We start from the raw sequence: 17149 nt of genomic DNA, 5'->3' as shown, positions 1-17149 counted from the left end.
TAGCTCAACTTGCAAATGGTATTGCAATCAACCAGTGTAATCAAACAATGAAGTGCACAAGTTGCCTAAAAGGGAAAATGTCCAGAAAATCGTTTCCTAAAGTAAGCACTACTAAATCTGCACAGATACTGGATTTGATACATACAGATGTGTGTGGTCCAATGAGTGTTCTTACTCCCAGCAAGAAGAGATATTTTCTCACATTCATTGATGATTATTCCAGATATACTGTTACTTACCTACTTCAAAGTAAAGATGAAGTTCCACAGAAACTTGAAGAATATCTTGCTGCAGTTCTTAACAAATTTGGAAGAATACCAAAGGTACTGCGAGCAGATAATGGAACTGAATATACAAGTGGTAAAGTGCAAACCATCCTGAAAAAGAATGGAATCGTGTTCCAGACAACCGTTCCATACAACCCAGAGCAGAATGGCACAGCAGAGAGAAAGAACCGAACTCTTTGTGAAAGTGGAAGAAGTATGCTATTTGATGGAAACCTACCTACAACATATTGGGGAGAAGCCATCATGACTGCTACCTATCTTCAAAATCGACTGCCAAGTAAAGCTACAAGTAAAACTCCATATGAGCTATGGAACTGTGAGAAGCCCAACCTGAAGCATCTCAGGATATTCGGAAGCAAAACTTTTGTGCATGTTCCCAAAGAAAAACGTTCTAAGTGGGAATCTCATGCAAAGGAAGGAGTTCTTGTGGGGTACAGTGAAACTCAGAAAGGATACAGAATCCTGCACCCACAGACCAACACAGTAACAATCAGCAGAGATGTAGTGATTGATGAAAACTCAGTATCGCTCAAATTTCATGAGGTTACGCAAATAATTCAACCTAAGGAACAAGAATTTCAGTCAGTGATTCCAGACATTGAAGAGAATCTCAAAGAAAATACTGAAGTCTGGATATGCTCTGAAAGTACTGAAAAAGAAACAGAAGAACCAAGCCAACCTCAGGAGATCAGAAGATCAGGAAGATCAAATAAAGGAATTCCAGCTAAACGCCTTTCTTATATGGTCAGATCAATTCCAGAAGAAGAGCCACAGTCATGGCAGGAAATGCAAAAACTGCCTATTCATAAGAAGCAAAAATGGATAAAAGCTGCTGATGAAGAAATGGAATCCCTTCATAAGCTCAAAACATGGGAGCTCACAGAGCTACCTCAAGGCAAGAAAGCAATTGGATGTAAGTGGGTCTTTAAGAACAAATATGACTCCGAAGGTAATGTTCACCGTTTTAAAGCAAGATTGGTCGCAAAAGGATATTCACAAAAATATGGTGAAGATTATGATGCTACTTTTGCTCCAGTTGCCAAGCAAACTACATTCAGAACTTTATTATCCATAGCTGCTGTTCAGCAGATGAAAGTAAGACATTTTGACATCAAAACAGCCTTTCTACATGGAGACATTGAAGAAGAGCTGTACATGACTCAACCAGAAGGCTATGTTAAAAGGGGTAAAGAGAACCTTGTTTGCAGAATGCAAAAATCTCTCTACGGCCTTAAGCAATCAGCAAGAGCATGGAACACTAAGATGAACAAAGTGTTAATCGACGAAGGATTTAAAAGGTCTCAAGCGGATCCATGTTTGTATACAAAAGGTGTATCACAAGATTGGATGTATGTTATTCTATATGTGGATGATGTAATAATAGCGCATCAAGAAGAGAGAGAAATTTCAAAACTAGGTCAAATTCTGAACAAGCATTTCGAGACCAAGGACCTTGGAGATGTGACATACTATTTGGGAATCCAAATCCAGAGAGAGGAAGATGGAAGTTTTCTTCTTAATCAAAATTCTAAAATCTCCACAGTTCTAAACCAGTTTGGAATGTCAGAAGCCAAAGGCATATCAACTCCAATGGATCCATCTTACCTAAAATTGGAAGGAGAAGAAGATCTGCTACCCACAAATGACAGTTACAGACAAGCAGTGGGGGCACTTCTATACATAGCAACCACAACCCGTCCAGATATCTCAGCCACAGTGGGAATTCTCTGCCGACGTGTAAGCAAGCCACGCCAAAGAGATTGGAATGCAATTAAGAGACTTCTTCAGTATCTTAAGGCAACCCAAGAGTTAAGTCTAAAGATTTCTGCATCAGGAGATCTAATTCTCAGAGGATATGTAGATGCAGATTGGGCTGGAGACTCAAGTGATCGAAGATCAACAAGTGGTTACTTGTTCAAGTTAGGACACACTTCAATCTCATGGTCCAGTAGAAAACAAGTGTCAGTTGCATTGTCTTCTACAGAAGCAGAATATACATCAGCTGCTCATGCAAGTCAAGAGTTAATTTGGTTGAAGCAACTTTTGGAAGAATTCGGCAAACCACTAGCTGAACCAACTGTTATCTATGAGGACAACCAAGGATGTATCAAGCTCGCCAGCAGTGAAAGGATAAGTGCAAGAACAAAGCACATTGATGTTAAACATCATCACTTGCGTGACTTAGTAGAGCGTGAAGTTCTAAAGTTCGTTTACTGTGAATCTGACAAGATGTTAGCAGATGTTTTGACAAAGCCATTGTCAAGAGCCAAGTTTGAAGAATTCAGAACTGCAATGGGACTAACAGGATAAGCAGTTGTTGAGTGGGGGTGTTGGAATAAGTTTAAATGCAACAACTCCATTCCTGTTGTAGTCTGCATTGAATGTCTATGAGTGTTCATTTGTCAGCTATGCTGTGATTGTTAAAGTTTGTACAAAAAAAAAAGGTCAGAGGACTCTCACTGATTGCATCATTCTGCTGCTGTTTCCTTCACAGAGAGACATGTGTTACATGGACTAGATTATATCGGTAGTTACTGTCAAAGCTTTCTTATTTTGTTCCAGTTCAAGCTGCATATATTAAACACAGTTTGCCTTACGTTGGATTCTGCTGCTTATATGAAGTAACACGCGCTGCTGTGGTAATACTCCGGCTAACATAGCCCCACATATGGGGCATCAGCGTACTCAGGAGAAATTGCATAACAACTTTTGTGGTCTAATTTCTCCTGTTACCCTTGTGAAAATAAGAATTTGTGGGCGAAAAGATCATTTTTGTGTAAACAAATGCTATTTTTTATTTTCATGGCTCTACGTTATAAACTTCTGTGAAGCACTTGGGGGTTCAAAGTGCTCACCACACATCTAGAGAAGTTCCTTAAGGGGTCTAGTTTCCAAAATCGTGTCACTTGTGGGGAGTTTCCACTGTTTAGGCACATCAGGGGCTCTCTAAACGTGACATGGCGTCCGATCTCAATTCCAGCCAATTCTGCATTGAAAAAGTCAAACGGCGCTCCTTCACTTCCAAGTTCTGCAGCGCGCCCAAAAAGTGGTTTACCCCCACATATGGGGTATTGGCGTATTCAGGAGAAATTGCATAACACAATTTATGGTTACATTTCTGTTTTTACAATTGTGAAAATAAAAAAAATGGTTCTGAATTAAAATGTTTGCAAAAAAAAGTTAAATGTTCATTTTTTCCTTCCACATTTTCAGTTTCTGTGAAGCACGTAAAGGGTTAATAAACTTCTTGAATGTGGTTTTGAGAACCTTGAGGGGTGTAGTTTTTAGAAAGGTGTCACACTTGGTTATTTTCTATCATATAGACCCCTCAAAATGACTTCAAATGTGATGTGGTCCCTAAAAAAAATGGTGTTGTAAAAATGAGAAATTGCTGGTCAACTTTTAACCCTTAACTCCCTAAAAAAAAAAAAAAATTTGTTTCCACAATTGTGCTGATGTAAAGTAGACATGTGGGAAATGTTATTTATTAACTATTTTTCATGACATATCTCTCTGATTTAAGGGCATAAAAATACAAAGTTTGAAAATTACAAAATTTTAATAATTTTCGCCATATTTCCGTTTTTTTCATAAGTAATATTGAAGAAATGTTACCACTGTCATGAAGTACAATATGTCACGAAAAAACATTCTCAGAATCAGCGGGATCTGTTGAAGCGTTCCAGAGTTCTAACCTCATAAAGTGACTGTGGTCAGAATTATAAAAATTGGCTCGGTCATTACGTACCAAATTGGCTCTGTCACTAAGGGGTTAAATACCAGATGCTGTCCAGATTTTGTGCAGATTTTGGGTGGAACTCAACTGCGTTTTTACACCTGCGGATTCCTATTATGGAATAGGTGTAAAATGCTGTGGAATCCGCACAAAGAATTGACATGCTGCAGAAAATAAACCGCAGCGTTTCTGCGCTGAATTTTCTGCAGCATGTGCACCGTGGATTTTGTTTTCCATAGGTTTACATGGTACTGTATACCGCGTGGAAAAGTGCTGCGGATCCGCGTGGCAAAATCTGCTGCGGATCCGCAGCCAAATCCGCAACGTGTGCACATACCCCAAGGAGCTCGCACGCTACCCTTTATAAGACACAGGAAGCGCATGTGCGCGCACACTATGCAAGATGACTGCAACTGGAGCGCCGGGATAGCAAGTACTTCAGCATCCCTACCTGAGGGAGGATGAGACACCCAGGGATGCTGACATTATAGTGTTTTGCATTTGCTGCTCCACTTACTTGAAAGAACCCTGTGTGTACAGTGCTCAACATTGCCCATTGAAGCTTTTTCAAAAAAGCTTAAACTGCACCTGTTGAAACCCCCCAGTCTGCTTTGAAGTCTTAGGCTACTTTGACACATCAGGTTTTTTGTGTCAGGCTAAATCCAGCTCTTGGGAGAAAAACCGGAACCGGAAAAATTAAAAACCGCAACCGGTTTTTCCCCCAGTGACTTGTATTAGCCCGGATTGCGCCGGATGGCCCAGCGTTCCTTCTGGTTTGATTCCGGTGTCTGGAAAAAACGTCTACTGTAACATTTTTTGTCTGCGGCGAAAAAGCCGGAAGGGCCGGATCCGGCCTTTCCAGCTTTTCACTACAATGCATGTCTATGGATGCCGGATTGCGCCGGATCCGGAAAAAGGCGAATCTGGTGGCCTGATCCGGCTTTTTACACTGAGCATGCTCAGAAACTATGTGCCTGCCCCCAGGACACATATATAAAGCAATGCCATTGAGGCCTTCACTCATTTCCAGCCATACTGCCAGCCAGAGAGACCTCACCCTGCCAAGACTGAAGAACAAAGGAGCCAGAGAGCGGAGCCAGCTACAAAGTTGCCACAGGGGCCAGCCAGCTATAACCTGCCACAGAGCCCAACCCACTCTCCTGCCACAGAGCCCAGCCAGCCACGGGCCTGCCGCAGAGCCCAGCCAGCTATAACCTGCTGCAGAGCCCAGCCAGCTATAACCTGCCGCAGAGCCCAGCCAGCTATAACCTGCTGCAGAGCCCAGCCAGCTATAACCTGCCGCAGAGCCCAGCCAGCTATAACCTGCCGCAGAGCCCAGCCAGCTATAACCTGCCGCAGAGCCCAGCCAGCTATAACCTGCCGCAGAGCCCAGCCAGCTATAACCTGCCGCAGAGCCCAGCCAGCTATAACCTGCCGCAGAGCCCAGCCAGCTATAACCTGCCTCAGAGCCCAGCCAGCTATAACCTGCCGCAGAGCCCAGCCAGCTATAAACTGCCGCAGAGCCCAGCCAGCTATAACCTGCCGCAGAGCCCAGCCAGCTATAACCTGCCGCAGAGCCCAGCCAGCTATAACCTGCCGCAGAGCCCAGCCAGCTATAACCTGCCGCAGAGCCCAGCCAGCTATAACCTGCCGCAGAGCCCAGCCAGCTATAACCTGCCGCAGAGCCCAGCCAGCTATAACCTGCCGCAGAGCCCAGCCAGCTATAACCTGCCGCAGAGCCCAGCCAGCTCTAACCTGCCGCAGAGCCCAGCCAGCTCTAACCTGCCGCAGAGCCCAGCCAGCTCTAACCTGCCACAGAGCCCAGCCAGCTCTAACCTGCCGCAGAGCCCAGCCAGCTCTAACCTGCCGCAGAGCCCAGCCAGCTCTATCCTGCCGCAGAGCCCAGCCAGCTCTCCTGCCACAGAGCCCAGCCAGCACTCCTGCCACAGAGCCCAGCCAGCTCTCCTGCCACAGAGCCCAGCCAGCTCTCCTGCCACAGAGTCCAGCCAGCTCTCCTGCCACAGAGCCCAGCCAGCTCTCCTGCCACAAAGTCCAGCCAGCTCTCCTGCCACAGAGCCCAGCCAGCTATAACCTGCCACGGAGCCCAGCCAGCTCTCCTGCCACAAAGTCCAGCCAGCTCTCCTGCCACAGAGCCCAGCCAGCTCTCCTGCCACAGAGCCCAGCCAGCTCTCCTGCCACAGAGCCCAGCCAGCTCTCCTGCCACAGAGCCCAGCCAGCTCTCCTGCCACAGAGCCCAGCCAGCTCTCCTGCCACAGAGCCCAGCCAGCTCTCCTGCCACAGAGCCCAGCCAGCTCTCCTGCCACAGAGCCCAGCCAGCTCTCCTGCCACAGAGCCCAGCCAGCTATAACCTGCCACAGAGCCCAGCCAGCTATAACCTGCCACAGAGCCCAGCCAGCTCTCCTGCTATAGAGCCCAGCCAGCCAAGCCGTACCAGAGCAGCCATGTCGTCTTCTGGGAGCCCTCCCTCCCGTCGGCAGCGCACAGAGGTAAATGTTTTAAACATAATTTTGCTCTCTTGCTCTCTCTCCCTCGCTATCTTTTGTGTATGTGTGTGAGCGTGTGTATGTGTGTGTGTGTGCATGTATGTGTGTGTGCGTGTATGTGTGTGTATGTATGTGTGTACGTTTATGTATGTCTGTGTGTGTATTTGTGTATGTATGTGTATATATTAATGTATTTTGACATTTTTCATCTTTGTAGGAAGCTGCTGAAGCTGCTGCCACAGTCCAAGTGCTGTGCTCGGTGCTCCCCGAAGAAGAGGGAAGGTGTGGAGAAAGACCTGGAGCGGGATGACAATTGGTATGTTTCTTTCATGTATCGTGGAACCATAACCTCACACTACACACAACACATAGCAACACAAGATAGTTACAGACACACAACACATAATAAATGATCATTATAGATATCACATGGCACACTACACATAAAAAGGCTACATACAAGCACATAATTATGTTTTTTTCTCTTCTAGAGTTCGGATTCTGGGCTCAATCCAGAGGTCCTCCCAGTGGCTCCCAGGGTCGTCGGCATGCAAGTCATGGCGGCCGTCAACGTGTAAGCATTTTTTTTTTTTTAAGGTTTATTCTTTGTTTACAATTTAGTTTTACCGTATATACTCGAGTATAAGCTGACCCGAGTATAAGCCGACCCCCCTAATTTTGCCACAAAAAACTGGGAAAACTTATTGACTCGAGTATAAGCCTAGGGTGGAAATGCAGCATTTACCGGTGAATTTCAAAAATAAAAATAGATAATTATTTCCCCATAGCTGTGCCATATAGTGCTCTACACCGTTCATATTTCCCCATAGCTGTGCCCCATATAGTGCTCTGCACCGTTCACTGTGCCCCATAGCTGTGCCATATACAGTGCTCTGCACCGTTCATTGTGCCCCCTAGCTGTGCCATATACGGTGCTCTGCACCGTTCACTGTGCCCCATAGGTGTGCCATATACGATGCTCTGCACCGTTCACTGTGCCCCATAGGTGTGCCATATACGATGCTCTGCACCGTTCACTGTGCCCCATAGGTGTGCCATATACGGTGCTCTGCACCGTTCACTGTGCCCCATAGGTGTGCCATATACGGTGCTCTGCACCGTTCATTGTGCCCCATAGATGTGCCATATACGGTGCTCTGCACCGTTCACTGTGCCCCATAGCTGTGCCATATACGGTGCTCTGCACCGTTCACTGTGCCCCATAGATGTGCTCCATATACGGTGCTCTGCACCGTTCACTGTGCCCCATAGATGTGCCATATACGGTGCTCTGCACCGTTCACTGTGCCCCATAGATGTGCCATATACGGTGCTCTGCACCGTTCACTGTGCCCCATAGATGTGCTCCATATACGGTGCTCTGCACCGTTCACTGTGCCCCATAGATGTGCTCCATATACGGTGCTCTGCACCGTTCACTGTGCCCCATAGATGTGCTCCATATACGGTGCTCTGCACCGTTCACTGTGCCCCATAGATGTGCTCCATATACGGTGCTCTGCACCGTTCACTGTGCCCCATAGATGTGCTCCATATACGGTGCTCTGCACCGTTCACTGTGCCCCATAGATGTGCTCCATATACGGTGCTCTGCACCGTTCACTGTGCCCCATAGATGTGCTCCATATACGGTGCTCTGCACCGTTCACTGTGCCCCATAGATGTGCTCCATATACGGTGCTCTGCACCGTTCACTGTGCCCCATAGATGTGCTCCATATACGGTGCTCTGCACCGTTCACTGTGCCCCATAGATGTGCTCCATATACGGTGCTCTGCACCGTTCACTGTGCCCCATAGATGTGCTCCATATACGGTGCTCTGCACCGTTCACTGTGCCCCATAGATGTGCTCCATATACGGTGCTCTGCACCGTTCACTGTGCCCCATAGATGTGCTCCATATACGGTGCTCTGCACCGTTCACTGTGCCCCATAGATGTGCTCCATATACGGTGCTCTGCACCGTTCACTGTGCCCCATAGATGTGCTCCATATACGGTGCTCTGCACCGTTCACTGTGCCCCATAGATGTGCTCCATATACGGTGCTCTGCACCGTTCACTGTGCCCCATAGATGTGCTCCATATACGGTGCTCTGCACCGTTCACTGTGCCCCATAGATGCTCCACATTAATCTGTTCTGCCGCTGCTACTGCTGCAATAAAAAAAAAAAAACACATACTCACCTCCCTTGATTGCAGCTCCCGGCGTCTCGTTCCGGCGCCTCCATCTTCCCGGCGTCTCTGCTCTGACTGATCAGGCAGAGGGCGCCGCGCACACTGTATGCGTCATCGCGCCCTTTGACCTGAACAGTCAGAGTGCAGACGCCGGGAAGATGGAGACGCCGGGAAGATGGAGCGACGCCCGGCGGCTGGAACGTGGACAGGTGAATATAACATACTCACCTAGTCCTGGCGATCCTCGCGCTGTCCCTCTGCCTGGTCTTCGGTGCCGCAGCTTCTTTCTCTATCAGCGGTCACCGGCACCGCTGATTAGAGAAATGAATAAGCGGCTCCGCCCCTATGGGAGGTGGAGCCGCTTATTCATTTCTGTAATGAGCGGTCCCACGTGACCGCTGAAGAGAGGAAGAAGCTGCAGCGCCGAAGCCCGTGGGACGGCAGGGACAGCGCGAGGATCGCTGGGACTAGGTAAGTATGCCTCAGCGCCCTCACCCCCTCACCCGCCGACCCCACCGCTACCGTGACTCGAGTATAAGCCGAGGGGGGCACTTTCAGCCCAAAAATTTGGGCTGAAAATCTCGGCTTATACTCGAGTATATACGGTAATTTGTTTTTTCCTTTCTTTTAACAGGCTTCACAGCGTGCTCCTGATTCTGACGGTGAGGAGGTCGGCCTCGATATTGACCTCCTCATTGATCTTGTCGAGACAGGGAGCAGCTGTGGAACATGAGTGACCGCCACCATGCTGATATCATCGTGACCCCGCGACTCTGGGAGCAAGTCTGCCAAGAGCTTATTGCGAAGTGGGAGGACCTCGATGTTCGGGCCCAGAATCAAGAACGTAAGTATACTCTGTTCAGTTTTCTTGATGCATTCTAAAAAAAATTTTCTAACCAAGTTGTGTTTCTCCTTTTTTAACAGGTGAGAAGATTGTAAAACGGTGGCGGTCGATTAGGGATCGCTTCAAGAAGGAATTCAATAAAGAGATGCAGGCCCCGAGTGGATCTGGAGGACGCAGAAGCAAATACAAGTATGCCGAAGCCCTGTCGTTCCTCAGGTCAATGATGGTGACACGAAGGTAAATATTACCAATTAATTAAACCAATATTTTACATGTCTAACCCTCTTTTGCTCTTTCAGCCAGGGCCATGCAATTATAGTATATTAGTTGTTTGTTTTTTCTCTCTTGTTCCACAGCACCGTCGGCAGCACTCGGGAGCCTGCAGCACAGTTGAATCCTTCTGGGGTGATCCCTCAGGAGGCTGCCACCGAGGGACACTTTGACAGTGCGGGCCCCTCTGCACCTTCCCACTCTGCACCTTCCCAGCCTTCCCACACATTGGATCCCTCTGTCCCATCCGCGAGCGCTGGAGCATCCTGGCCGGTTCCATTGCATGTATCTGCTGGTGAGGATATAGCTTTTCCTGTACCCCACCCCTCTGCTGCTGCCACCTCTAGTACACCTGTAGCATTGGGGTGCCATCGGCAGAGAGGTCAGGTACCCGTACCACCAACATGCCCATGCCCCATCCCACCAACCCCACCATCAACCACATCGTGCCCGTGCCCCTTACCACCAGCCACAATACCAGCGTCCCGTCCGTGCCCCTTCCCACCAATATGATTATTCCGACCCATACCACTTCCCATCTACTTCATCCACGCCTCCTTTCCCTGCCCACTACCAACAGCCTCTTTCACCTCCTTCCCAACCCTCTTTTCCACCCATCACTGCTTCTGCCTTCCAATCCTCCCAAAACATCACCTACACCCCTCCATCCTACCAAACTCCTAACCCCAATCCCACTTTCCTGTCCACCCGCTCAATTGCCTTCTCCACTCCTTCACCACTACCTATTGATCCTTCCCCTCCACCAACACATTCCTCTCTCCACACTCCCACTGTCGAAGTGTCCCTATCTGACAGCACCTCCAGCACTATCTCCACCCCGACTTATTCCAATCTATAGTTTTGTGTGCTTTTTTGTGTTTCAAAATAAGTTTGTTTTTGTTATTTAAAAAAAATGTAATAAAACTGTGTTGTTTACAGCTATCTTGTATTTATTCTTTATAAGGTATAGATAACACTTTGGGTAAACAAGGTTTATTGGTCAGAGGTAAAATACTTTGGGTACAACCCAAACAGATGCACAACTTGTGTAAAAGGTAAAACCAAACAGGTACACAACTTTGGTAAAATGTAAAATCAAACAGGTACACAACTTGGGTAAAAGGTTAAATACTTTGGGTACTACCCAAACAGGTACACAACATGGGTAAAATGTAAAAAAAGTTGTTACTATGTCCAAGACAAATTGTTTAAACTCATCCTGCCAGTGCATTCTTCCTTCAGGTGAAATAAAATATTCTGCAAATTGATCCCAAATTATGGAAACAGTGGCAGGACTTCTATACGTTTGGTTGCTATAATCAGCCAAGGTGGTTTGTTCAGACTGGTCCTCAATGGAAATCTGTTCCTTGGATAGCACATACAGGTCCTTCTCAAAAAATTAGCATATAGTGTTAAATTTCATTATTTACCATAATGTAATGATTACAATTAAACTTTCATATATTATAGATTCATTATCCACCAACTGAAATTTGTCAGGTCTTTTATTGTTTTAATACTGATGATTTTGGCATACAACTCCTGATAACCCAAAAAACCTGTCTCAATAAATTAGCATATTTCACCCATCCAATCAAATAAAAGTGTTTTTTAATAACAAACAAAAAAACCAACAAATAATAATGTTCAGTTATGCACTCAATACTTGGTCGGGAATCCTTTGGCAGAAATGACTGCTTCAATGCGGCGTGGCATGGAGGCAATCAGCCTGTGACACTGCTGAGATGTTATGGAGGCCCAGGATGCTTCAATAGCGGCCTTAAGCTCATCCAGAGTGTTGGGTCTTGCGTCTCTCAACTTTCTCTTCACAATATCCCACAGATTCTCTATGGGGTTCAGGTCAGGAGAGTTGGCAGGCCAATTGAGCACAGTAATACCATGGTCAGTAAACCATTTACCAGTGGTTTTGGCACTGTGAGCAGGTGCCAGGTCATGCTGAAAAATGAAATCTTCATCTCCATAAAGCATTTCAGCCGATGGAAGCATGAAGTGCTCCAAAATCTCCTGATAGCTAGCTGCATTGACCCTGCCCTTGATGAAACACAGTGGACCAACACCAGCAGCTGACATGGCACCCCACACCATCACTGACTGTGGGTACTTGACACTGGACTTCAGGCATTTTGGCATTTCCTTCTCCCCAGTCTTCCTCCAGACTCTGGCACCTTGATTTCCGAATGACATGCAAAATTTGCTTTCATCAGAAAAAAGTACTTGGGACCACTTAGCAACAGTCCAGTGCTGCTTCTCTGTAGCTCAAAAGTGGCTTTACCTGGGGAATGCGGCACCTGTAGCCCATTTCCTGCACACGCCTGTGCACGGTGGCTCTGGATGTTTCCACACCAGACTCAGTCCACTGCTTCCTCAGGTTCCCCAAGGTCTGGAATCGGTCCTTCTCCACAATCTTCCTCAGGGTCCGGTCTCCTCTTCTCGTTGTACAGCGTTTTCTGCCACATTGTTTCCTTCCAACAGACTTACCATTGAGGTGCCTTGATACAGCACTCTGGGAACAGCCTATTTGTTGAGAAATTTCTTTCTGGGTCTTACCCTCTTGCTTGAGGGTGTCAATGATGGCCTTCTTGACATCTGTCAGGTCCCTAGTCTTACCCATGATGGGGGTTTTGAGTAATGAACCAGGCAGGGAGTTTATAAAAGCCTCAGGTATCTTTTGCATGTGTTTAGAGTTAATTAGTTGATTCAGAAGATTAGGGTAATAGGTCGTTTAGAGAACCTTTTCTTGATATGCTAATTTATTGAGACAGGTTTTTTAGGTTATCAGGAGTTGTATGCCAAAATCATCAGTATTAAAACAATAAAAGACCTGACAAATTTCAGTTGGTGGATAATGAATCTATAATATATGAAAGTTTAATTGTAATCATTACATTATGGTAAATAATGAAATTTAACACTATATGCTAATTTTTTGAGAAGGACCTGTAATTGTGCAGTACAACACAAGCTTTCACTACCTCATCCACAGTGTCTGTCTTCAAGTTAATGGATGTCAGGAGAACTCTCCATTTGGCGGTTAAGATCCCAAACGCACACTCCACCATTCTCCGTGCACGTGTGAGTCGGTAGTTGAAAATTCTTTTAGTATTGTTTAAACCACGGCTGGAGTAGGGTTTCAAAAGATGTTCTGAAAGCTGAAAGGCTTCATCCCCAACACAAACAAAAGGCAGTGGTCTAGGGGGGAAATTGAAAGGTTTGTCCATACAAATGCCGCCCCATAGAAGACAGTTTGAAAACTTGGGAATCATTTGAGCGGCCATACGCCCCAATATCCATCGCAACAAATTTGTAATCCACATCAGCGATGGCGATCAGCACAATGGAAAAGTACTTTTTATAGTTGAAATACTCGGATCCAGAACCAGCCGGTTTCACGATATGGATATATTTCCCATCCACCGCGCCCAGCAATTGGGAAACTGAGACACTTCCTGGAATCTGTCAGCTACTTCCAACCATGTCTGCATTGTGGGATGTGGGATGAATTCATTGTGCAGAGAGTCCCACACTGCACGGCAAGTGTGCCTCACTAGTCCAGATATGGTTGAAATTCCCAGTCTGAACTGGAAATGTAGTGAAGACAGGGATTCTCCAGTAGCTAGGAATCTGTTAACAAAAGCAAGGCAGAAATTACTGCAAAGTAAAAATATCAATCAATGAAAGTGCGCTACAAGAGTACATAAAAAAAGAATGCTTACCGAAGAGTGACCATCAGACGCTCATCCGGTGTAATGGAGAATCTGCAATATGTATCACTCCTTCAGATAAGATGTTCAATCCGCTCCACCAATACATCAAAGTTCTCCACTTTCATCCGCACATAGCTGAAAAACTTCTCTAGGTCTCCTCGTAGCCCCATGTATAAAGTAGAAAATCCCCGCGTCATTCTCTGTGCCGTGATGGGGTGGATCCACAAACGGCGTCGTCGCAGACGCATGATGCGCTGTCTCTCTCGCTCCTTCTCAAGAACAATTGTTTTCAATCGATTTGCCTCCACGATGAAATCCACGTTGTTCTGAAGAATCTTCGCAATAATGCCATCCATCTTGCTCTGTATCTTGCTCCTCTCCAACCAGTCACTGATGGGCTGCAGGAACACTGTATATATAGGTTTCAGCGAGCCAATCACATTTTTAGCCTGTCAGGGGGCATTTTTAAAAACCGGATTCATAAAAAAACCGGATGGAAAACCGGACGAAACGGATGACAACCGGATGGGACGGATCCGGTTTCTCCCCGGATCCGGACACCTGATCCCGCTGAAAAACGGATCTGTCTCATCCAGTTTCCACAAAATAAGCCGGATCCGACGCTGCGGCGCGACACCGGACCTGGCATGCGGCGAAAAACCTGATGTGTGAAAGTAACCTTTGCCTGGGAGAGACCTTGTTGATCCAGTTTAATTACATTGTGTGATGCTGCTGTGCTTAATGTTGCCATGGTGTATGATTTCTGACCTCAAACAGTCAGTGGCCAATCGTTTATATAAAACCTCACACCTGTTTGGTTTCGATCTATCTCTATATATTTGTCAATCACAGAAGAGGTAGTGAAGATTGAGGGAAAACAAGTAGGTGAGAAGAAGTGTTGAGCGAATATGATCGGAATTAGTCACCGAATCTGAATTTGGCATATTCATGCTGTATTAGTACTTTATTTGTGCCAAATTTATGTTTGATGATCAGTTCCAAACATTTTCGGTAAATTTCTTCTCCCATTGACTCCAGTGAAGTTCGGCTGTGTTCGGAGAATATTGAAAAAACAATATTCACCTCCGATTGTAATCGTAAACGAATTTTGAAAAATTTGCTCAACTCTAGTGAGAAGGTGTATATAAATGATTTGCCTCGTCGCAAAGCACCAAGCACCTGTACTTAGTTTTAACCAGTCATCCTTTGGAGTCCCTTTAAGCCTCTCCTACAACTGTTTCAGATTGTCAATGGCTGTATTTTAACTACATATGAAAATACTGACACTCTTAACCTGTTTGGCGTAATTGGTTATGCATAAACCTGACTGTAATCCTACAACATCCCTGACTTTGTACAAGTGTTCCTGTCTTTAACTTTTGCACAGTTCAAAATGTTTGTGTGTGTATATGTATATATATATATATATATATATATATATATATTTAAACCAAGCAACAGCACACATGAAGCATCATTTTGCTAAAATGCAAAGCTATTATTCAACTTCTGATGTGTGTAAAATCTCAATTTTTATTTTCCTTTTTTTATTTTTTTCCAGAGAACATCAGATGGATTTGATTGTGTGCCTTTAAAGTCGTCAGCAGAACATATGGACATGTAGCAAAAAGCTTGAAATTCTACATTTATATTACATGTTATTTAAACCAGAAGATGTCAGTTAAGATAGCAATGTGAGGATGCTCATGTAGAGCTATGGCTGCTATTCATTAGGTGTAAAAAAAACATGACTGCAGTCAAACGCTTGGTCATTATTGCATACCACTGAATATACCAAACATTTTCTATGTGTAAAATAAAGTTTTATGCATAACTTTTTAAGCGGTGATACTGAGGGGAACCACGGAAATAGTTGCCTCACAAGGGGAACCATTTCTTCTATTTCTTACCTGTAAGACCATTTTCACACTATCAGTATTTGGTCAGTAATTTACATCAGTATTTGTAGCCAAAACCAGGAGTGGAACAATTAGAGGAAAAGTATAATAGAAACATATGCACCACTTCTGTATTTATCACCCACTCCTGGTTTTGGCTTACAAATACTGATGTGAAAAACTGACCAAATACTGATTGTGACAATAACCTAAGAATATTTTATATTTTCAACACCAAGGTTCTATCATTTTTGCTGATCATTATATTCCAGCCCAGATTGGTTGACTGTTTTGCTCAACATCTTTTAGCAAAATAAAAGAAGTTAATCCCTACGCTACTACACGTGCTTCTCACAAAATTAGAATATCATCAAAAAGTTAATTTATTTCAGTTCTTCAATAAAAAAGTGAAACTCGAATATTATAGTCATAAGACAAAATTACTGAACTGAGAGCAGTACACAGACATCAACCGATTAACGTGGAATTATAAATAGCGATGTATATGTGCTCATGGAGGAATGGCAGACCATTCGGATATAAAGTAGAACCCAACAGCAAAAAGACCGAATGAAAGTCCGAGGGAAAAGTATAAATAAATAAAGGGTAGGCAAAACAGAATATTAAGTATTAAAACACCTTTATTATAAATATATGGTGATGTGGTGGCACAGAAAACAAGGGGTGCCTGAACGTATAAACAGTTATACAATAAATAAGGAAGGTAAAGTCAGGGAATTAGATAAGTAAAAGAAACAAAAAGAAAAAAAAGGGGGTACCGTAATCCAGGCGAGGTAAGAGGTGTATGTATATATATATATATATATATATATATATATATATATATATATATATATATATATATATATATATATATATATATATATATATATTATGGAAACATCCAGTAAGTGTAAAAATGGAGGGCACAAAACAAGGTATCCAGAGAACAATTAATAAAGTTCTAGAGTGTTTAGAATCTGATTATAATGTATGAGGACAAAGGATACATGCTAACCAAAAGTGCACACGTGAAGCAGTTATAATTGTAGGTAAGGGAGCCGCATGGTATATGTGGCGGTTTTCCTAAAGAAAAAGTACCACTGATGAGTTCATAGAGTAAAATGAAGTAATGTTACCTGGCTAGGTTGCCGTATATGTGCGGCACACACCCCGATGCGTTTCTGACAACGTTTTGTATTGAAGAAGTGAAATAAATGAACTTTATGATGATATTCTAATTTTGTGAGTAGCACTTGGATGTGTTAGAGAACTTTAATTTGGATAGCCTTAGTGTACAGTAAGCTCACATGTTGCAGATCTTGTAACAGAAATTTCTGAGAAAATCTCAATTGGGCCAAATTCACGTGTCCAAATTTTTTTCAAGTATCAAACTTTTTTTCTTTACAGTGTGTTGTATACAGTTAGGGTTAGATAAAATGTTGCGCTCTTAATGTGTTTCATTTCTGAGGTTTTTTATGCATAAAAAATAAAACCATTTACAGAAACAGCAAAATGAATGAGATTTGTAAATTGTTATTCACATAGCAGATTTTTTTCCTTGCATTGTGTTGACCTATGGTGCATTAAGAAAAAAGTAGCATGTCTTTGTTTTCTGTTATGCTGCAATTGTTTCCGTCTTGAAATCATGGTATCAGCAAAAAAAATAAAAAATTGTACCATTAA

General features: G+C 44.3%; 2 protein-coding genes across 2 annotated transcripts in view; both read left to right on the top strand.

Moving 5' to 3' along the window:
• ELAPOR1 (endosome-lysosome associated apoptosis and autophagy regulator 1) overlaps positions 1 to 16207 on the top strand; it is a 349091-nt gene extending 332884 nt beyond the window's left edge. Inside the window, exon 22 of the mRNA XM_069756493.1 lies at positions 15127 to 16207. Coding sequence (XP_069612594.1) covers positions 15127 to 15189 — 63 coding nt within the window. The 3' untranslated portion in view covers positions 15190 to 16207. The remainder of the gene's footprint in view (positions 1 to 15126) is intronic.
• Positions 9395 to 10745, top strand: LOC138672048 (multiple epidermal growth factor-like domains protein 9). The gene is made up of 3 exons (XM_069760125.1): positions 9395 to 9570; positions 9651 to 9807; positions 9927 to 10745. Exons 1-3 carry the CDS (start codon positions 9456 to 9458, stop codon positions 10351 to 10353), a joined length of 699 nt encoding a protein of 232 aa, XP_069616226.1. The 5' UTR covers positions 9395 to 9455; the 3' UTR covers positions 10354 to 10745.
• Positions 16208 to 17149: the final 942 nt, after the last annotated feature.

This window comes from Ranitomeya imitator, chromosome 3 (assembly GCF_032444005.1).
Source record: "Ranitomeya imitator isolate aRanImi1 chromosome 3, aRanImi1.pri, whole genome shotgun sequence".
In the NCBI taxonomy this organism is placed as follows: Eukaryota; Metazoa; Chordata; class Amphibia; order Anura; family Dendrobatidae; genus Ranitomeya; species Ranitomeya imitator.
Note: the sequence above shows the minus strand (reverse complement) of the source record. Positions and strands in the feature narration are given on the sequence as shown.